Source organism: Plectropomus leopardus, chromosome 14 (genome assembly GCF_008729295.1).
Source record: "Plectropomus leopardus isolate mb chromosome 14, YSFRI_Pleo_2.0, whole genome shotgun sequence".
NCBI lineage: Eukaryota > Metazoa > Chordata > Actinopteri > Perciformes > Serranidae > Plectropomus > Plectropomus leopardus.
In genome coordinates, this window is record NC_056476.1 from 20,465,500 (window position 1) to 20,488,589 (window position 23,090).

General features: G+C 39.1%; 2 protein-coding genes across 2 annotated transcripts; one reads left to right on the top strand and one right to left on the bottom strand.

Moving 5' to 3' along the window:
• Positions 1-644: 644 nt before the first annotated feature.
• LOC121953202 (protein FAM98B-like) lies at positions 645-1,712 on the top strand. Its single transcript, XM_042500140.1, has 4 exons — positions 645-679; positions 753-807; positions 1,255-1,265; positions 1,388-1,712. The coding sequence occupies exons 2-4, from the start codon at positions 798-800 to the stop codon at positions 1,631-1,633; spliced, it is 267 nt and encodes an 88-aa protein (XP_042356074.1). The 5' UTR covers positions 645-679; positions 753-797; the 3' UTR covers positions 1,634-1,712.
• Positions 1,713-6,504: 4,792 nt separating this feature from the next.
• Positions 6,505-22,641, bottom strand: mthfd1b (methylenetetrahydrofolate dehydrogenase (NADP+ dependent) 1b). The gene is made up of 28 exons (XM_042501017.1): positions 22,530-22,641; positions 20,898-20,982; positions 20,193-20,252; positions 20,037-20,090; positions 18,655-18,791; positions 18,426-18,526; positions 17,510-17,646; positions 17,079-17,190; positions 16,842-16,969; positions 16,586-16,683; positions 15,395-15,568; positions 15,003-15,139; positions 14,847-14,893; positions 14,649-14,756; positions 14,477-14,551; positions 14,283-14,385; positions 14,115-14,191; positions 12,869-13,009; positions 12,711-12,779; positions 12,483-12,594; positions 12,133-12,272; positions 11,502-11,543; positions 11,176-11,276; positions 10,499-10,676; positions 9,661-9,768; positions 9,378-9,530; positions 7,276-7,389; positions 6,505-7,178 (listed from the first exon to the last, which is right to left on the bottom strand). The coding sequence occupies exons 1-27, from the start codon at positions 22,565-22,567 to the stop codon at positions 7,300-7,302; spliced, it is 2,805 nt and encodes a 934-aa protein (XP_042356951.1). The 5' UTR covers positions 22,568-22,641; the 3' UTR covers positions 6,505-7,178; positions 7,276-7,299.
• Positions 22,642-23,090: the final 449 nt, after the last annotated feature.

Here is a 23,090-nt window from a genome sequence, read left to right on the forward strand (position 1 = left end):
ATGAATGTCTTAAGACAAGGTGTGCCAAAATGTGTGTCCTAACGTTATGATCTGTATAAGTATTATAAATAAAAGGACAGTCTGTTTCTGTTGTTGCTGTTTGAGTTAGTGGAGAAACAAAACAAAAAACATGCACCTACATGTAGTAAACGGGTGGTACTGCTTATGCATTTATGACTGGTGGAGTGTCTTGTTTTCTCGTCACTCTTGCAATGAAGTACAATTTTACTAGAGTGTTCTAACTCTATGCTTTTTTACTCAATCACATTTTAGAGGCAAATATGTGCTTTCACTATATTTATCTATAAGAAACTTTAAAGAACAAGATTTTACATGTGTGGCATCTATGGTCATGATCTTTGTTGACCATTTGGCACATTCATAATGAATAATGAGCAAAATTCAGTCACTGAGGTCACATAAAATGATGATTTAGCAATTTAGCAGAAAGTAAATAGTGCATGAAGGCAAAAAAAGATTTGATGATTCAGGCTGAAACAAAAGCTGCCCTGTAATGTTACAGCTTGGACAGTTTCATCCCTCCAGCTCTGGAGCATGAGAGCATGAGACTTGCGTGCAGGGTTAACACACCCAACCCAACCCTTTTTATTATACAGCACCTTATAAATACAGACTGAGCGCAAACATTAGACACAAAACATTTTGATTTCTGCCACAGGTATGTAGTGGAACTGCAAGATTGTTAATTTGTAATGACTGCTTGGAAAACTAACTTTCTATTTTTTTGTTAGTTTTTTTTCCAGGGAAAGATTTTATCCTGCACTTGTCGAGACAAAATGAGTGACTGTAAGTATCTTTTATGTTACATTTAAAGAATGCTTTGTTTTCAGTGCAAAAAAAAATCAGCATGTGTTGTGAAAAATACGGAAGCCCTGAGTGGCGAGTGAGAAAAAAAAATTCTCACAAAATAAAAAACAAGCATTTCTTGCAAAATAATTATTTTTTTATGTGTGGAACCAAGTGCAATTTTTCTTTTCGCCAAAAAAATGTTTTTTCTCGCAAAAAATCCAATAATTTTCTCTTTCTATTTCATACATGAAAAAAGAAATTGAACTTGGAAAATGGATCACCAGAAAAAAAAAATCTCACTTGACCCTCAGGGCCTCTCTAGAAAAACAACTATTAGAAGCTATTTAATAAACTGTCCACTTGCTACTGCTTCTGACAAAATGTAGTTCATTAAATTTTTTTTTAAACTTGAATATTTTTTCTTTTTTGGTCTTGCCATCACAGGTGAAAACACGGTGAGCCGGTTTGTCTACCTGCAGTGTTTAAGAGTGGTGACTAACGCTTGCTAATGTTCCTGTCGTGAGTTTCAAACTGGTTTGCTCCACTGGCTCATCTCTGTTCTTATGGTTGTTTACAGGATGAAAAACATGGACGGAATATGAGAGGACAAGGTGATTTTGATGAGGAGGGTGGTCCTGGTGGTCGAGGCGGTCATCGTGGCGGTCATCGTGGTGGTCCTGGCGGTCCTGGCGGTCATGGCGGTCATGGCGGTCATGGCGACTTTGGTGGCCGTGGTGGCCGTGGCGGCCGTGGCGGTCCTGGCGGCCGTGGTGGCCGTGGTGGTCATGCTGGTCATGGCGGTCATTGTGGTGACGATGAATGATGAAAAATCCTTTAATCTCCTTTCTGACATAATGACTGTAAAGAATACAGTACATCTCCAATAAACTAATACAGAAAAATGCTAGACTGGTGTATTATTTATTCACACAAACAAAACGTCAGTTTTTTCAATTTTAACACATTTATCCCAAAACAGATGGATATGAGCTTGTCTCTATAATTTGAAGGTGGTAAACATGCAGAGCTGGCTGATAACTATGCAGGGTGGTGTTACACGGAGGAATATGATGATGTGAGTTTCTTACAAATAATATAACCGTTTTGCTGCTGCTGCCAGTCTTGCCACTGTCAGATCTGTTAATGCTGACAGTAAATGCCTGATGATGAAGCATAATATCAATAACAGTAGATCAGATTACATTAATATAATGTCTGTGACAACAATGTAATGTGGTAAACAAATATTTAGAGAGAACCTTGGCATAGGATAGAGTTAGAGTTGGTGAAATTAAATTCAGTTTAAGTGTGAGGATGATAGACGAAGGATTAGGGACATGGGAATATTTCAAAATATTATACTTACATTATAAACAAGAAAACAGAATATAAGTCATCATAAACTGCTAATCGCATGTTTATTGTGCAAATTTGAAGCTACAGCCAGCAATTAGTTAGTTTAGTTTAGCTTAGCATAGTATAGCATACAACTAATTTTTTTATGGGATAAACACACATGACAAAACATGTTAAAAAGTGGGATTTAGAGGTGCTTGCAAGTCAGTTTTGTCATCTGTTCACACAACAAATACAGCAGTTATACCCCATTTACAGTCTAAGCTAAGCTAAAGGCTATAATGGAGAATAAATGATATCAATTAAAATACAAAAGCATTGTTAAGAACAGCAAACAGTGATGATGATGCAAAAAATCAAGGTGAATAAGTGTAGTTCCCAAAATGTCAAACTAACACTTTAAGTTCATAATTTTGTTAATTTTATTGCCTATATGTTGCATATTCCAAAATTACTTTTTTTAATCAACTTACCACACGGAGGCTTGGTTACCTGATATTAGACAGAATTGTGAACTTGTTCCACTTTGTTTAAACAGTCTACTCAAACTCATTTTTGTGGGTGGATTCAAAGGTCTGGGCCCAGCAGCTAATCAGCTGAGGTTTACAGTTTCCAAAGAATGATTTCTGTTGATTTCAATGACTTTTGACCTACTGTAGCACCATTACAAGGCCAAAAGTTTCACTTGTAGACAATAAAAACCTAAAAATTTCCACATAGAACACAAAATATTAGACACAAACCATTTCTGCTGCCGTCTTCAAGACAAACATAATCTAGGGATGAGCAAGTACACTGTAATCTGTATGTGGTCAGTGACCTAAATAATCTGTATCCATATCTTTATTTGAAATGAGTGGACTTTAAACCAGATTTGGTTGGGACTTAATCTGGAAATGGATTCAGCTTCAGTTCATTTTTAATTACAAAACTAAGAGATAAAATACCCAAATGAGGATATTTCTACAAGTACGGATACTGACACATCTTATTCACATAATAGTCATACTTGTAAAAAGAGCATTATCCACGTGAGATGCTCCTTTTATCTGAGTACTTGGCTCAACCCTAATATCCACAAAACTAATGGCTTTGTCACTATAATTATATACAGTTGTAGGCATCCAGATGGGTAGAGGTACCCAGTAGTTCATCTTCAAACATTTTCAGTGCAGATTTTATCGCAACCTAAACCACAGAGAGTGCCATTTCTAAAAGGAAAAGCTCTCTTGCCTCGCACTGTTCCTCTGCATTTTGCTCAGAGTGCACCATCATTACATAAAAACTACCATAAGACACATCTGTCTTGGTGTTTGCTGTTATTTTGTCTCCCATTGGGCCTTTTTCTGCAGCAGCATTGTGGTGAATTGAGAATGAGTCATTGCTGGATGCTGCCTGAAGTCTGATGTTATCCCTTACTGCCACATGCTCTAATGCATTTCCCTATGAGATGACATCAGGAGTGCTTTGTTGTTTGTGTAGATCGTCCACATTTGGAGAATGGCCATAATCAGGACTCACCGCGCGGTTCTGAGTCATGCAAGAGTCCCGTGGAGACTGTGCGATCATGTGAGTCTCTCCACCACCAGTCACACCCTCACTGGGAATTCCTGCCATCACTTTCATGTCATCACTTACATGTGAAGGTGTTTTAGAGGCTTTATTATCTTCAGTGATCTCGGATGTAAAAGCCGCAACATCTACACTCACTGTCAGCATCCCAGGACAGAGGTGTTTTACCTCGGTTTTTGAGCATGTGCTCGGGGTCGTGCTCTCATCAGCATGTTTGTTAGCCAGGACTATTATCTCCTCTGCCATATACTCAGTTTCTTCATTATACTTCTGGAAGAAAGGAAAAGGCTTTTTGGGTTTCTGCTTCCAAAATGCTTTTAGCCGCAGAGAAAATAAAGATTTCAAGAGTTCAAATGTTTTGCTTTTGATTGCTTCCCTTTCTTCCACAGACGATTTGTATCCTGTATTGCTGAAATGATGTATTTCTTGGGTGCTCAGGTCCACAGACTCTCTGGTGTGTCTGTTGAAGATTGTTATGGCGTGATATTCACATCCATCATGGTTGCCTCCATCTTCAGTTTTCAGGGTGCACGTGAAGCAGCTGACAGCTGTTGAGAAAACTTTTTTCAAAGCATTCAGTTTTCGTGTCAAATGATTTTGGTGTGATCTGTGAACTTCAGGACTCGTGGACGTTGAGTGCTTCTGATGCTCTGTGGGAGATGCTGCTTTAACTTCACTGATTTTCACATCACAGTTCTGCACAAAAACCTCAATAACGTTACATGTGCAGTTTAGGCTATTGTGCCTGCACACTGCAATGCTCCCGTTTCCAGTATTTATCCTTGATGTTCCCAGGAGACACTTAGAAGAAGTCAGCTTACCCCTCAGATGATCCATGATCTTTAACAGTTTTCCTGCTGATAGAAAAGCATTTGTTTAATATAAATTCTCCTAAAAATATCAAAAGGCACAGCTAATGTCCACTTTGCAGTTTGTTACAGTGACACACCATCTGTTATTGTCTCACTGCGATCTGTGCAAAACTGAGTCACTCTCCTTTGAACAAAATGCTGATAAGACTTTTTTTGACCACTGCTGTCTGATTCATCCATTGATACATATTTATGCTAGTGCATACAATATGTTACTATCCAATGAAATATGTTTTCAAAAGAAAAAGTTATGGCCCAAGTGTCGCCTAAACACATGAACAAATCACATTTGCACTAATTTTTAAGGAAAGATGTTCTAATATGCAAGTTTTACATCTGGACTGTTCGTCAGTTAACATATCTGTAGCCACATGCATGAAAAATGTTCCTTACCTGTCAGTTATCTCTGCTGCTTCCCCTTATTTCACTCCACAGCAGTGTATTTGGCACCCCTTTGAATGTTCCTCTTTACGCCTCAGATGCTCAGCAGAGCTCTAACAGCAACTGGGCACATTGGTTTCCATGGAGATGCAATGACTGACGTGTTTCGCGATGCAAGGAATTGCCAACCACGCCAGTACACAGCCACTGTAATAAAACAGGATATTTGAGCAAATGATATTGGATCCTGGAAGTGCATTTCAGAAACCATTTCCTGATTAATTTAGATATAAAAATGCATTTATCTGGAAAACATTTTCTATATTCATTTTTTTCTGTGTGAAAGAAAAAATTCTCAGCATGTGATCATGACACACTCACCTGCATTTTCTATTGAACGAGAGCATTAGCAATCATCACTCAGTTTGGAGTGTCCACAAATATACAATTATCACTCAATATGCACACTAAAATATTTACTTACACTTAAGATTAAAAGATTTATTTGTCACATGCTCTATATTTTTGTGCACTGAAATGTCTGGCTGTCCTACTCTAAATAACAGATAATTAACTTCCTTTGCCTAGGGGCCACTTTTGCAAGATGACAGGAGGCCAGTTAATAAACACATTATTAGTATTTAGCAGGTAAAATTAATAAATTAGATAGATCCTGTGAAGCATCCCTGCACAGGTCAGGGGACAACAAAGTGTTTCTCAGATTTGAGGATGGGATTTAAGGGTTCTTCACTCACTGTACAGGCCTATCCTACAAGCTCAGGGGCCCAAAATGGCACCTGTAAAAAGTCAGTGCCCAGGAAGAGACTCAAAAAGACCACAGAGAGATCCAAAAGGCACTGCAAAGAGACACAAAACAACAAAAAAGACATAAAATCACCCCAAAGATACGCAAAACAAGAGGCCAAAATACCACAAATTCTGTGTCTTGCTTATATCTAGAAGAGGTAGTGGTGCCTTTTGTGTACCTGTGCCCAGGGGCGCATAGTCTCATAATCCGCCCATGTGTTGCCACTTTTTTTTATTATTATTAAACAAGCTCTATTTTAATCATTTTTATGCACTCTGGCACCTTATTTATGTTGAAAGTAAAAAAAAAAAAAAACAAAGCTCATTTTTACTGTGGATTACATAATGGAAGCCTGGCCACCCAGCACCCTATTGAGGGCCAAATTTGGCCACCACAGTTTGTATATATGTATAAACATACATACAAAAAACATACAGCATATGTACAACAAATCTTTAGGTAGACCACTAGCTTAGAAACAAACAAAAAACACAACAAGAGTAATAAAATAAGACTGAATGCACAGAAAGGCGTGAAAGTGACGGAATAATCAAACAGACAACAAATTCAAATTATGTACAAGACAAATTTCCCCAGGGACAAATAAATCTTGAATCTCAAAATTCCATCTCCACAAACAGGTTCAACAAGTACAGTCAAAAATAACACATCTCAAAAAATAACACATCTCAAAAAAAGGGCTGATAAGTGGGTCATCATGGACAATTTATTTGATGTTTTCTGACAAAAAAAAGTTGAAACCACTGATTTAAAACACAATGATTTCTCCAGCAGTGTTAGACAGTGTTAGAAATAGTCAATTAGAATAAAGGACAGACAAAATGGGACATTTGACAGGCGATGGATGGAAGGTTGTTCAGAAAAAGAGACATCTTGTAAATCAACATTATTTTCAGGTTCCGATGTTTTTCTTTTAATACTAAATGTATCTCAAAGGCACACAGAGTTGGAGGAAGGACGGTGGCCTGGAAGAGATGCTCCTGGTGTACTGCACACAAAATATACACAAGTGGTCAATACAGGAGTTTAGATTTGTCACTTAAAAATATAATATAGGCCTGTTATTATTTTCACTGAGGGTTTTTGCCTGTTTATGTGCAGCGAGAGATGCATCTGAAAGAATTGTCAGTAGGACACTTCTCCCTCGTACACAATCTCTGGGGGTAAACTGCTCTGTGATTAATTAAGTTTCTTGATTTACCCATCTGCAGCCCTCTGGGCAAAGCAAATCAATTATTTACAGATGTCAGTGTCTGAATGAAAAACAACAAACAAAAACAGCACCAGCAGACAAGCTCATGGCGCTTCCAGTAATGAGTCCATCACATCTCATTAAGGCTCAGTGGGGGACGCTGGGTCTACACAGTGAGGGAAAAAAGAAAACAACCAACGCAAACTATTAAAATCTGTGCCTGTATGAGACTTGTAACTTTATGTCTTTACTACCTTTCTTACCATCGTACAGTGCAGAGGCGCGCTTTAGAAGAGCCCATTGACCTGTTCAGTCTCAGGGTCCAGGTCAATGTCGTAGAAACAAGGCCTGGTGGGCAGACCAGGGATGGTGGGCATCTAGGACGGCAAAAGAAAGTCGTTTTTTAAATCTCCTGTCAATCAATTATATAAAAAAGTATACACATATAATGCAGCCTTTGAACTTGAACAACAACTTCTGTGCAGACACATAATGAATTTTAAGGGATGACATGGAGACTCATTTTATTAGCGGGGCATTTAAATGAGTCTCTGTTAGAGCTGAAACAATTAGTTGCTTAATTGATTTGTAGATTAACTGTTTAAGTCAATCGTGGTGAAATAAAAAGTCAGATTTGTTACTGTTTTCATTGTGAGGATTTGTAAGGGTTTTCTGGTTTACTTTGTTAAAAACATTATTTCAAAATTTTATTTAGGAGGTTTTTGGACAGTTGGTTGGATAAAACATGACATTTAGATATATTCTCAGGGTATGGGGAATAGTGACTCATTTAGCACTTTTTTTCTAAGTTTTATATATTAAATAATTTATGGTTCAATTGTTTGAATAACTGAAAATGAAAGCAACTGTTCATTGCATTCTCTGATTAGGATACTTGTTCATTCACAGTTGCAGGTAACCTTCAGCAAACACAGGTGGTGTCACATTGCACACAAAACACAAATATAATGCTTTGTTTTACTCTTCCTGAGTGCATGTGGTCATAAGAGCATGAATGGATTTATCCATTTACTCTTCACTGAGTAATGTGTCATCCACTAACGTTTTTTTCAAAAGAATTAATGTTTTGCTGCGAGCGAACATGCAGCTATTCAATGAGTGAGTGAATCACATATAGTGATCACTAAACTGTGAACATGAGCCGTGATGGACAGTTGCTGAGTGGCTCAAGCCCGCCCCTCTCCCTCCTGCTCCCTCGCATATCTTAAAGTCTTAAAGTAGAAAGTAAAACCAAATATTTTATTTAATAATTAGGAAAATATGAGTTCTGTACATTACAGAGTAGGACTTCAGGTAGGACAGAGACGAGGACTATGCGCTGCAGCATGTGTGAGTGTTAAAGAGAGAAAGAGTGACGGGTTTCCATTAACCTTCAAATTGTGCAAATTGATATTGCGAATATAAATGCACCAAATGGAAACAAAAACTCCCATGTACAGCAAAAAAGCTTTTACACTCGCATGAGGTGGTATTTCAGGCGATTCTAAAAAGCCACATTTGGCAAAAAACTACAAAGGAAACACTTTTTTGGATTTAATAGGTTGCATGATGCTATGGCTATGAGCTTGTCGGTAGGAACTGGCTCCCTCGGGCATGATGCAGCAGGAGTTATTGCATCGCATAAATGTTCAAGAGTTGAGTAGTTCATCCAGATGTTTTGAATCCACGATTCCTCTGTGAAATCGTGGACTATCACCTCCGAGAAAGCCCTCATATATGGCTGCTCCCAAATATAAGAGGCTCGCCTTTCCATTATTGCTCCCATAACCCGCCTACCTCTCCTTCTGTTGATTCACTTGATAATGACGGTTAGTGTGGTGGCTGCAAAAGAAATAAGCCTACTAGTGTTTTGAACATCCATCACCATGCTTCTTGGAGTGTTATTGCCAGCTGTGTTTCAGTTCAGTGAGTGGGACAACACGCAGTCGGAGCTCCAGTCAAACTCTGAACAATCCAAACAAATCTTTAACAAAAACTTCTATTCAAGTGATCCAGTAGACTGTAAAGAACTGCTGTGCCCATCACTACAGTCGAAGGTCATTACACACACAGTGTCTGCACAGACTGATCACAGCAGTGTGTGTTTTAACAAAGCTGACAGCAAGTGACATCATGTGTTTGTCATTTAAATGAAAAGATTATGACGGCTGAGTATTACTAATGCTTTGTTTTTATTAATAAGACACCATGCAGACAGACAGATGAATGTAGAAAATCAAGTTACACAGCGACGCTGTTTGATGGTGTGTAGATGCAGAGCAGTGAAGAGTCGCATGCTAATACGTCACAGACGTGAGTCTGCGCCAACACAGTGTGAAAGAAATGCATTGTTTTGTAAACTTACCGTGCCAACCAGCGGGAACAGAAAGCCAGAGCCCACACTGGCTCGGATGTCTCTGATTGGTAGGATGAACCCTTTGGGCACACCCTTCTTGTCTGCCTCGTGGGAGAGCGACAGGTGAGTCTTTGCCATGCAGATTGGCAGATTGCTAAAGCCCTGAGGGGAGAAGAGGGGAGAAAAGAAATGTATTAAGTCTTTTTAAAAGCCAAATCAAGCATTCTCCATCCAGTTACAAACAGGTTTGACAAGACAGAGGGAAGACATATTGACTGGGACAGATGCTCACCTGTTTGGTGTAGAGCTCCACCTTGTGTTGAGCCTCAGGGAGAAGCTCAATATCATCCGCCCCGTAGATCTTCTGGGCGATTATTCGGATCTTATCAGCAATAGGAAGCTAAAGAGGAATCAGATATACCCAAAAACAATAATCAACACGTTGGCCAACTAATGCCATCCAGACCAAACTAGGACATTTTTTATGTTTGATTGAGTTTAGGACCCAAGTTTTTCTTTGCAGTGTTTTACAAATGCAGACATCTTTATTCCCCTTTACAGAAAAAAAACAAATATAATGACAAGGGCTGTACTCAACTCAGAATTTTGTAATTCAAATCAGATTTGGTTGTTCAATAATAAACATCTGACTATTGAGGGTTTTTGTTGCGTATAAAATTTTACAATTTGAACAGATCAGCAGGACATTCAATGTGACAGTGGCATTCACTTAAAATGGTAAAAAAGCTTACGGCGCCAACACTAAACAAAAGCCAGAGTCTGTGTCTTATTAAGCTGCTGTTCACTGCAAATCCACCATTTCTGAGCAGAAAAGAGAAGATAATGCTGTCTCAGAGCCTCATAGTGCAGAGTGACTCTTCCTCTCAGTGCCACTGCATCACGTCGGCTGCAGCTTTTATCAAAGAGTATCATTAAAGTGTTCTCTCTGCAGCAAAATGTAGGGACCAAAAAGCCCCGAAAAGTACACTGCAAAGCACACTGACAATTCAGAAGAAATCTCAGTCGACTAATGGGTCTCTGACTGATGAATCGAATCTCCTAATAATAACATGCATGTTTTCTGGCAATTTCATTTACGACCAATTTTGTGACACATAATGTGATGGTACCTCCAATTCATAGAGGAACTTGAATTTGCTCGGGGCTTCGGAGGCCCTCTGGACAGCCTGACCAAGGGCCACTGCACCTGCTCCACCTTCAGCCCAGTGCGAGCAGCGCACGGCATCGAAGGCTCCTGCGGCTTTGGCCACGCTGCAGACAAGGTCCAGCTCAGCCTCGGTGTCGGTCCTGCAGGACGGATCAGAACAACAAAAGGTATTATAGAGATAAACAGACACAGAGGCTTCCATCCAAAAGGAGGGATACAGACAGGCTCACAAAAACGTAGGAAATACAAGAAACTTTTCTTTCCTGATATTTGTCATCTAATCTGTTGTAAGGGCAATATTTTCTTTGCTTTTATTCAGCCAGTCAACCCTATTACAATATAAATTGTTGGGACAATAAATCAACAGAAAATAAATTCATAGTCCTTTGATCCTGCTGTAAACCTGTCTATATTGATTTTTGGCCTCTTAAGGGCAACACAATAAGCTGTAAACAAAAAAACAGACATATTTCACTTTATACTGTAAAGCCTCCATAAGTCCAGTATTCACTTTCTTAATATCTGTTTTTGGTGTTTATCTGGCTCTTGAGCTGCTGAATAAAAAGTTCTCTATGTCTATGTTTTTGGTCAAATAGATAATTTGAAGCCATTGCCACTGTGTCGTCACCCATCACTTACTTGAAACCATTAACAGCCACCACCACTGGCACGCCGAAGTGCTGTGCGTTCTCTATCTGCTTCCTCATGTTGCTGCAGCCCTTCTCCAGCAGCTCAAGGTTCTACATGCAGGTACATATAAACTTATGACCATTTTTTTCAGAGCAGCAATTCTCAGTCAACATACATGTTTTATGTACATCTTTATATTGTCTTAACTGTATACAACAATGTGCCGTGCTGCACACTTGACATGTTATTAACCAGAGGATCTCTGAACAAACTTATTTATTGGCTCATCAACAGGAAAATATCATTTTAAATAAAGATCTGCTGCAATGCATTACCTCCTCAGTGTATTCCTTAGGCAGTGGCATTCCTGCAGTGACCTAAACAAAACAATAAGTCAAACTTTTAATTATTCAAAAATAATCAATGAACTCAATAAACCTTACACATCAGAGGCTTTTTTAAATGATTTGCTTCATGATAATTAAGAAACCAAAAACTGTGTGAATAAAGAAGTGAGAATGAATAAGTCACTGCTCTGTGACGTACACTCTGCAGGAAATGTAATAACACTCCCAGCAGTGTGGCACTCTCTGAGGAAGGGTGCAACATTGTTACATGCAGAGGAAGTATTTATTGTGACTGTGTGAATGCTAATGTTTAGAATTCACAAAAGATGTCTGAAGAAGGGTTATGGCCCAAAACGTCATACGCGTGGAGTTAATTTAATAAATGTTCATGGGAGCATTCGCCAGTGTGCGGACTTTATTTATTTTTGGGAATCTGTTTTCGCTTTGTCCAGCACCTAGTCTTTACTACATTTAGATGTGCACGCTGCAGAAACTTTTTTCTAGAATTCACAATAGAGAAATACAAATATCGTGTAAAATGATAAAGGAACATTTTGTTTTTTCAATAAAATTAATTATATTGTTATTAGATTGGTGAGGAAAACTCAAGCAAACTTACTGTCGGACCTCCCCCGTGCATCTTCAAAGCTCGGACGGTGGCCACCAGCACCACCACGTGGGGTCTGAGGCCTGAGTATCGACACTTGATGTTGAAGAACTTTTCCATGCCGATGTCAGCACCAAAGCCAGCCTCCGTCACTGTAGGGCACAGTGGTTGTGAGGTAAAGAGAATAGTAAAAGACTCACAGCTATGAGGAATACTGAGTAACATTAGTCAATTATATTACATCTGCTTTTCCATCAAATTAACTATAAACAAATAATCTATTGTAGCTCTGCAGTTTAAGATCAGACACAAAAAAATTGAAAAACATGATAGCATAGAGCCATTTTCTCAGCCCAACTTACCTACAAAGCCCTCAGGTCCCACCAGCTTCAAAGCTATTTTATCAGCCAGGATGGAGGAGTTGCCATGAGCGATGTTGGCAAATGGGCCAGCATGCACAAACACAGGCGTCCCCTGTGGATTCATGCAACACATGTGACAAAGAGCCGATAACTCAAGGCAACTTTTTTTTCTTATAAAGTTACTTCACAGTGGAACTATATAAGTCAGCATGTGTGTGCTTTACCCACCTCCAAGGTCTGCATTAGGTTTGGCTTGATGGCATCTTTCATTAGCACAGTTAGAGCACCACTCACACCCTACAGAGAAAAACATTACATTAAAGGAACCTTGTTCCCACAGGTACTTATTCATAAGGTCTCGTCATAGAGGAGTCCTGACCACTGACCAGGTCCTCAGTGGTGATGGGCTGTCCTCCGCGGCTGGTGGCAACGACCATCTTTGCCAGACGCTGACGCATGTCCTCAAGGCTGCTGGTGAGGGCGAGCACCGCCATGATTTCACTGGCCACTGTGATGTCAAACTGAGCCTGGAGGACAAAGATAGAAAATGCATGACTACTTATGATCGACAACAATCCAGCAAACTCAGAGACAATGTACTACTTATTTTATTTATCAAAGCAGACACTTTTTTGCAAGATCAATATCCATAATGTTGTGTGACAGTATGATAATAATTATTACACTGATGTTCAAGAAACTCATGAGCAAAAGCAGGGTTTCTTCAGCTTCAGGAAAGTTAGATTTAAACCTTTTAAAAATTATTTAAATGCCACAAAATGAAAGTTAAGACCAATATTACAATAACCAAATTTGAAATCAAAAGTTTTAATTTATATATATATATATTGTAAAAAAAATATGTTACCAATTATTTTTTAGATTTAATAAAAAATAAAAATTCCCCAAATCCTTCTTCCAATGTCTGAACATTTTTAAGACTTCTGAAAGATTGATTAAAGACATTTTAATACCAATTAAGACCTTATTTTTTAAGAATGATTAATTCAATTCAAACTTCAGTGCCTTTCAAGACTTATAATGGATCCTCGGGAACCTGAAACCCTGTCATCTTATTTGTTTGCTTGTTTTTTATTGGCATCTAAAATCCGTAGGAATTGAGACAGCTTCAGAATGTCCTTGTTCCTTCACTGTGAAATACAAAAGTTTCAGCTGTGGTGTGGATAGGTTCATAGAGATGGACGTACTCAAATTTTTAAATAGACATGATTTATCCGCACCAAAACTTTAGTCTCAAGTTTTAAAAATGTTATAAATAAAATCAAATAATTTTATCCTCAAATACACATTCTTTAAAAATCAATAATACATAGCTATAGAATTACATGTAAATTATTAACAGCTTAAATATAACCGTTGTTCCCATAGTCTCATTATTGTTAAAAAATTTAAACAATTCTCAATTTTGCTGTGAACTCTTGGAATCTTTGTCTATCTTTCACTTTGTTTTTTATAGGTTTAAATTAACTCTAAAATAGGGTTTGTTGTTGCATTGTTTCCTACCACAGTGTCTTTTCTGACAGTCACTGGGTGGAGCCAAACAAACTCTCTGGTGTAACAGAGTGGCTTTGACTGAGTGAGCGACAGTTTCTTTTGGATTTCTCTTCATACCTCTCTTGTGTATCCCTTTTCAGTTGGCGCCTGGCCGATGGTGATCTTCCTCAGGAATCGATCGTTGGTATCCAACACTAAATCAACACAAGGATCATTACACTCACAATCTTTCATAAACAGATTGAATGAGGCCAACAACTTCAGAGTTGTGAGGATTAATCATACCTCTTTGCCAGGTGACAGAGCTGGGGTCTATGTCCAGGCGGGCAAAGCGGGTGATCTCTTCTTCAGTCAGAGTGGAGGGATCAGTCTTCTCTATGCCCAGTTTCTAAAACCAATACAGAAAACTTAGATGTGTAATGTGCAGCATTGTCTGGACTGTGAGCCAAAACATACAAGTCTCTGACACAATCACTTACTTTCAGTCTGTTGATCTGGATGGGAGAGAACTTTCTCTGTCCTCCACTGAGCGGGACCAAGCGGTTATACAGAGCCTGAGGATGACACACAGAGAGACAAAGACAGTCACAATCCATTCATTACAAAAAGTATATATTTCTTGATATAATGATGACAAAATAGAGTACCCACCTTGTCAGTTTGTGTAGACTCATGGAACATGCGAGCATCGATGGCAGCAGCCACCAAGTTGTTGGCAGCCGTGATGGCGTGAATGTCACCGGTGAGATGGAGGTTAAACTAAAATGAACAGACTCATTAATCAAATGCACTTTTGCCTTTTTTGATTTTTTAAACAAGCAGCATAGTTTCTAACTTGCATTGTAGTACCTCTTCCATTGGAATGACTTGAGAATATCCACCACCTGCAGCACCACCTGTAGACAGAAGACTACATCATGAGACGTTAAAATGTACATTTTTACAGCTTTTAAACTGTAGAACCTCTCACTGACTATATTATTTCTTTTTTTTGCCATAGCACACCTTTAATGCCAAAGGTGGGTCCCTGCGAAGGCTGTCGGACACAAGCAAACACATTAAGCTTCATGTGTGCTCCCAGCGCCTGGACCAAGCCGATGGTGGTGGTGCTCTTTCCTTCACCAAGGGGGGTGGGTGTAATGCTGCAGACAGAAAATCTTATCAGCATGAAACATAATGGACTGCAAAGCTAGAAATAATCCTTTTGAACTACTTTTGAATGGCATTATGCAGTAGGAAACTGATCAGCTGTATAAACCTGCTAGGCAGTGTAACAGAAAACATGACATTACAAACAAAGCTATATACTATCTGAAGATATTGACTGTAACATAAAAAAAACTCCAGAAAAACAAACAGTAATGTTAATTAAGGCAGATAAAGTGCTGACAGCGTACCCAGTGACCACCACATATTTGCCGTCTGGCTGGGCCTGCAGCCGCTTGATGATATTCAGCTGAACCTTGGCCTTGGTCTTCCCGTAGAGCTCCACCTCATCGGACAACAGGCCAACCTCTCTTGCTAGACAGTCGATGGGTTTGGGCACCACAGAGCGAGAAACCACAATGTCGCTATTGGAGATTCAAAGAAAATCACACAAAATCACTTTTTTGTATCTGAACAAAGGAAGACACAAAAAGGACTGAAAGACAAAGAGCACATTCAGATAGCTCTAATGTGAGGTAAGGAAAAAGGGAAAAAAAGGGAAAATTTGCCTTTTTATTGGATGTCCAATCAATGCTGACAGTAAATGTTGTCCAATGAAGCAACAGAATCCTCAGAGTTTGCAATATTGACAGAGGAAGCAGAGTCTGCAGCTGCAAAATGTGTTTCCCTTCTACCTATGTCATTTGATGTTACAGTAACATAGTTGGAGGCAAGGAACTACAGGCTATTTCAGCTTGGATTGGGTACATGCTGTTGATGCAGTTCAAACACACGACTTCCTTGTTCTCTTCACTTGGCAACAAATTATGTTTCCAAAGTAGCAGCAATTGCATCCCAAAACACAGCAGGACAATTGCTGCAGGAGGAGGTCGAGGCAGAGGCTGCATAGGCGAGAGTAACCAATTAAGCTGTTCTACAGGACACAGAGCTCTGTGGTCCGCTCACGATCTGAAGCAACATTTTTGCCCTCTGATCTATTTTTTCTACAAGCCATGAGCGAAAACGCTGTGTGTGCATCACTATGACTGAACATTTTTGCTGGAGACTTTCTTCAAAATCCTACAAATAAACAAAAAAAACAACCAAGATCAGCAGGGGCAAGAGGACAGATGACGACTGAGCGAGTACATTTGCCACCTAGCTATGTCACGGTCATCAAAGCTTGAGCACATTACATCCTGGTATGTATAGGCACTGCCAGCAAGACTACGAAAGCAGGAGAACTTCACTTTCTCTGTTAACTGAGGAATTAATTGCTTCAATCAACTACATTTACCACCAGCATCATTTACATCCACATAAAAGGTGGCAATTTTTGCCTTTAAACCAGCTCTTCTTGCATGTGTAGTACTAAATCAAACAAAGCAGTGCCAAGTTAACAGAGCGCATGACTGAGAGACGGGGAAGATGAGGGTACAAACCTCGGCACGGGCTTCTGGAGGTTGAGTTTGGTATAAGAAATATTCCACTTTCCTGGTTGGTGGCTCTCCAAGAAACGCTTTGCACTCAACACCGTGTTCTACACACAAACACACAGTTTTAACATCTAGATTACGTGAGGCTAAAGAAAAAACAAATCTCAATTTCCCACTTATATACGGTGGTTCAGTTAATAAGTGTGCAAGCAATGAAAACACGAACATGCCAAGAAGATTTCAATCCGCAGACAAAACTTACCGCCATCAGCATAGCCACAGTCATGGGTCCCACACCTCCGGGCACAGGCGTGATGAAGCCGGCCTGCTCTTTGGCTGAGGCGTAGTGGACATCACCCACCACCCGCTTCCCACTTGCTTTAGTCTCGTCTGAAAGACACAGAGAGAAATTTTGTGGTAAATGACACAACATTTCTCTGATTGACTAACTGAACTCTGGAGCGTCAGAATTAAAGCAGAGAGGAATGCAGAGTCGGACCTGGGATGTGGTTAATACCACAGTCGATGACGACTGCTCCCTTCTTGATCCACTCTCCTTTCACCATCTCAGCTTTTCCGATGCCGACGACCAGGATGTCTGCTTTGCTCACCTGCGCAAAAACAGCAATGGTCATGAATAAGAGAATAGCAAGAAATCATGCAAGGCTTAGCCGACATTAATTTCAGGTGAGTTCACAGAAATGTTCCAAATCTGGCAAGACATGATGTTATTGTTTACACCACTGGATGGCAGTAGAGATCTATAATTCCCAGCACGTCATCGCAAACCAGTGGTTTATGGAGTTTCATCAACAAGAAATCTCAGTGGTCACATTATATGCTCAGATTGTAACAGTGTTGGGTCACATAATGACAAAAAGGAAAATGAATACTGAGACTATATTGCGGGATTGGGTTGAGGTGTTGTACCTCTCCAGGGAGATCAGCGGTTTTCGAGTGGCAGGTGGTGACAGTGGCGTGGCTCCACAGCAGCAGGTCGTGCATCGGTGCGCCCACGATCTTGCTGCGACCAATCACTACCGCTCTCTTTCCTGCCACAGACACACCTGTAGAGAAGCCATCCATTCATCAGTTCCCTCTAGTCTTATTTGATTCTTCGTCACATACTCTCACAGCACACAGTTTTATTTTACCCTTTGAAACCTGGAGCGACATCACTTTTCATGTGCTGCTTTCACACACCTTTCACAAGTATTTAAACCTTTCAGCTCTGAGCAAATTGTTGCAATTTCTTCAAAAACATGAAAAAAGGGCAATTAGGAGCTTCTTGCAGTTTCATCAACTGCAAGAAATTATTAGATTTAGAAAGTTATTTTTAAAAGCTAAGTAAAGTGTCTAGGGAAAAAAGAAAAATGCTATGGAAAAACAATATTTTCAATAATCAAATATTAAAAATTACATTTGATTATTAAATGATTGATTTTTAAATTTTCCGCACTTTTTCAGGAGAGTTCTTTTTCTTTTTTGTTATTATTTATTTATTCATTTTTACTAACTTTCAGGTAATTTTCTTGTACTTTTTACTAATTTCTTGCTAATTTCTGGGTCATTTCTTCTTTTGTTAATAATTGCTATCATAAACTATCATAATTACATATTTAAAATTATGTTACAGAATTATTATAATTTTAAGCACATTTTCCAAGCCTTGTGCGTGTATGTGAACTTATTTTTTCAGGTATGTTTTTTGTAATTTTCTACTTATTTTTTGCTTATGTTTGGGTCATTTATTCTTTTCTTGCACATTGCAATCAGGTCAATTTGCTCAGTTTTCAAAGGGTTAACTCGGCAACGGCTGTTAAAGGGTGTTAAATGTTGGGTTCACCAGTTTGTCTGATCAACTCCATGCAGCCGTTTGGTGTGCAGGGGATGAAGCAGTCACCCAGATCCCCACGAGACAGCTTTCCTGCATTAATACTGGTCAGTCTATAAAAAGATCAGAATAATAAGATTAGAATAATGAAGAGAATCTCAAGACTCAACGGAAACAAAGAAACACAAATAAAAACCTTAATTATGAGCACCCTGATCTTTATATTTATGTCTGTGCCTACCCGTCTACATCTTTCTCTGGGGCCACGTGGTTGGTGACTTTCTCCGTGTCGATCTTGTGGATGGAGTCTAAAGGCAGCTGCACGATGAGGCCGTGGACAGACGAGTTCTCGTTCACCTGAGTGATGCTGTGAAGAATCTGCAGACAGACAGACAGCCTTTACACTTTTGGTACTTTCAGTTTGTCATTTACCATGTGAGCTTTATATTCTTGTTTTGTTACAGCAACAACAGCATCCAAATCCAAAACTTAACCCCAATCTTACTGCAGTGAAAACCACCTGCTAACTATGTAAAACAATAAAATTAAAGGATTCATGTGAGTGTCCTGAGCCGTTATCACACTGCACTTAGCCCCAGGCTCAGTGACTTTCTGAGGAACCATCATTTTTTCTCATAATTTAATATTTTCAGTATAATTTATATTCCTCAGGGGCATGCTGCAATAATGTTTCTAGTTTTTTTAAAGATTTTATTATTTCTGAACTGCTAACTTCTTTTATTTTTTTATTTACTTATTTGTCGATCCAGTGTTTAACTATAATGTTCACTGTTTAATAATCACAGAGACCTGAATACTACATTTTGTTCTTTTCGTGTATTTGCATGGCTGGAATGACAATAAAGAATCCTTAAATCCTTGATCCATACCAAACTTGTCTGCTTTTTTTTTTTTTTTTTTTTTTTTAAAGAGATTCAAACTCTATTCAAACATTATTTTAGGTGGCTGGCATACATGTAGATGATGGTAAATAAAACCTCACATACCAGAGCATATTAAAGCTACATTACATCAACAGCTATAGAAAATAAATTTGTCCCTATGTTACTTAATGTGGAAGCTTATCTGCGCAAGATTACTGTAACAATTCCATTACACACAACAAAATTCCATGACTACCAAAACTTTCAATGATTTTTACTGATTCAATGACTTTTCAAGGCTTGCAAAATGCAATTGTGAAATTCCATGACTTTTCCAGGTTTTCCATGACTGTAGGAACCCTGCAACGGGGGTAACCCTGACATTAGCCAGGGGCTTGTCTACCCTGTTCTGGAGCAGGGTTAGTCATGTGTTTGTGGGGTTATCCCCAGGAAATAGACTTAGCCCGGGCTTAAAGTTACCAGTGTGAATCAAGGCAAAGTAAACAAGAGAAACCGAGAATGTTAACGTGAGTTAGATGTTTCGACTGACATTTAACCCAGGGCTGGTAGAGTTACAGTGTGAATCGTATAGACCTGGGCTAAGGTGAGCAATGTGTGTGTATGAAAAGCAAAGTTAGTCCTGGGCTGAGAGGAATTTGTGTTAAAAGCCTGTTACTGTGCGTGTATGTGTACAGGCAAATAAAAATAAGTTGCAGTAATACTTGACATCCAGTCTCACCTCTGCCTCCGTTGCAGTCTTGGGAAGTTTCATATGCGTTGCATTTATTCCAATCTGTGTGAACAGAAAAAGAAATCAGATTGGAAGTTTGGACAGATCATAAACAGAGTCCAGTAAAAGTGTTTTGTACACATTTTGCATAAATGATCTGTTTACCTCTTCTGCTGCCTTCAGCTTCATGCTGATGTACAGATTTGAATCATCCCGGTCTCCAACCTGCAAAGACACATAACATTTTTAAAAACTGATTTGAAGTGTTTTTAAATGTTTATAAAGCTTTAAATGGTTGTGATCATCCATACATCTTTCATCAGCACTAAGCTGCCTCTGGACATTAGAATGGCAAACTTTTTTAAATGAAATTCAATACCTGTCTCTTTAATCTGACTTTTAATTTGAAGTCATATTACAGACTTAACTTTAGGTTTTAATCTTTTTTTTTTAACACTGGTGTTTACTTTGTTTTATCATATTCTGTAGATTTTTATTAATTGATTTTTAATGTTTTTATGTTTTTATTGCTGTTTTTAAACCACTTATTCAAACGTGATTCATAGGTGTTCGTGTTATTCTTGTGTGTGTGTGTGTGTGTGTGTGTGTGTGTGTGTTAATGATGCCAGGGGACATACATAATTGTCTTCAGCTTCAAAAAGGGGACTTCAGTTCAGTGGAACACATTTATACACACTACAAACATGCAGGGACACACAATGGCACACTTTTTCACTTTTTGACCAAAATCCTTACCTTAAGACCATCTCCAGGGGAACGCCATGAGAAATCATATGCCCAAATTAGCACACAAAAAATAACAACATGTGCTTTAACTGCAATACGCTCTAGTTGCCATTTAACACTTACCTGCAAAACCACTAGACCAGGTCTGAAGTTTGGGTCCTGGAGCTTCATCTGCTCCACATCCTTCTTCAGACGCTCCCTCACCTGCCTGAAAACACAAGACAACAGAATAAACTGGATTCTTAATCTCTGTTCAGTGACAGACATTATAAAGGAAAAAGAAAGGGCCACATGGTACACAAGCCACAGGCTGAACCCACTCCTTCCTGTTGTAATGGTTTTGTGCAATTACATGCTGTCTGGCCTTCACATTGTAAAATTGGTCATGGTTTTCCAATCCCAGCCATCAATCTCCACTACACATGCAAGCGTCATTTACACATCTGGCATTTAACATCCAAAGACTAGAATGCAGAGGTAACCAATGACACAACACATGTTTTCATTGATATAGTGCAAATAATAAAAAAAAACATAGCTCTTCTGCTGACACTATTATTTAAGGTCATTACTTTAAAAATGACCAGAACAATGTTGCTACTTATTCATTCACATAAGATGGTCAGAAAAACTAAAGGCAATCACATATTTCATATCCAGATTTCATAAAACCATCATATAACATATTGCACCATAACATTGTCCTCATTATAATGATCCAACAGCATGTTGGGATCCCATTCTGGTTACTGATCAACTAAGGCCATATTCCTCTAAACATTTATGAAATACACAGTGCTGCTTGTGTGTCACTTCAGGATAACGGGTTGTAGAAAACTGCATTTCCTGAAAGGTACAGATAATCTCATCAATAAACCTCTGTCCAAAAAGGTCGCTTGATCAGAACAATCACTGGTATGCCAGCTTTTGTAAAGCTTCAGAGATAATGAATGTAAATCCTCCTATTGAAGACACTGTGGATTTAATTTGACTAATGAGTACTGTGAGGGGCAGTTAACAGGGTGCAGGCTGCCATGTCTTGTGACAAGCACATGCAACTAAATGAAAGGTTTCGTCTCTTTGCCAAATATATATCCAAATACCTTAGGTAATACTTAAAATTTAGATTCATGCAAACTTGGAACTATTAGAAAACTAAAAAAAAAAAAACCTATTTGCAGATTGTTCTCCAAACATTTAACATGCATGATTGTTAAAGTTCCATGAATGGCATTTGTCAGCCTTACTACTTGAGTTCACTGTAACAACAGGGCAAAGATCACAACCACAGCCTATTACATAAGTTAATGCTGAAGGATTTGCAATCATTCCCCCCCAAAGTTTTCAGTGATCCTTATGTATAACAGCAAAATTATAATTTAGACAAATTTGCATAAAAGTCAAATATCCCATGCAGCTTGAGAGACATACTGTGATTTCCCAGCTGGTTATCCATAATAGTACAAAGTGTTGGCACACTTAATTCACGTGGGCAGGATCATGTACAATCAATTCAGCTAAGTTATGAAGTTCTGCTGCCAGCACGGACAGTTTGTCGAAACTGTTGCATTTTAAACGTGCATAGTCATGTAAATACGTAGTTTGCGACTCAACAGACGTTAACTTTAGCTACTTCCTCAGGGGGCTAGTTAGCTGACTAATTAGCCAATACACTGTTGTTTCGCCATGCGACATGACAGCTATTTTATCAATATGTGCATTCAAAAAATGTGTGTCATAAAAATAGTTACTCACGCTGAAACCTCTTTCCCGCTTATGATTTGGGCTGACATGTTTTGGTCCCGAAAGTCTATTTCAAGGTGCTGCTCGTGTCCCCGGAACGCTAGCTGCCTAACAAGAAGAGGAGCGCGCTCAGTGCTGCCAAAAACTTAAGTTTGTTCAAAAAGCGTGTGGTCAAAGGAGGTGACGCAGGCTCCATTCACGGATCCAGCACTACGGCTGAATATCAGCGTAGTGACTTTCAGGAATAGCGTCTAACGTAGAGCGTATCCTCGCGCGTGGGCACTACGGCGAAGGGGGGCGTGGCTAGTGACAAACTGTCAATTCTGACAGCCAATCATATGCATATTGCAAAAGTTGCTAGAAGCTTTCAACCAATAGTATTCCCAGTTCAACAAGGGGTGGGGGAGTGGGCGGAACTTCAGAGGGTGTAACCACGTCGATAACCAGGAGAGGGCAGCACTGTGTTTACATTTTTTTTATCCAACGTTACACAGTCTATGTGCCGAAATGATGAAGCTGAAGTTAGCTTCCGATTCACGGCTGCCGATTCAGTAATAAAGGGGAGATTTAAGG

What these genes read in the sequence shown, in the direction of transcription:
- mthfd1b (XM_042501017.1), bottom strand. Translation starts at nt 22,567, where the DNA reads ATGTCAGCCCAAATCATAAGCGGGAAAGAGGTTTCAGC. An exon ending in ACCCACCTTTGGCATTAAAG is followed by an intron (nt 14,894 to 15,002) that starts GTGTGCTATGGC and finishes TTCTGTCTACAG; the next exon opens with GTGGTGCTGCAGGTGGTGGA. An exon ending in CCATCACCACTGAGGACCTG is followed by an intron (nt 12,780 to 12,868) that starts GTCAGTGGTCAG and finishes TTTTCTCTGTAG; the next exon opens with GGTGTGAGTGGTGCTCTAAC.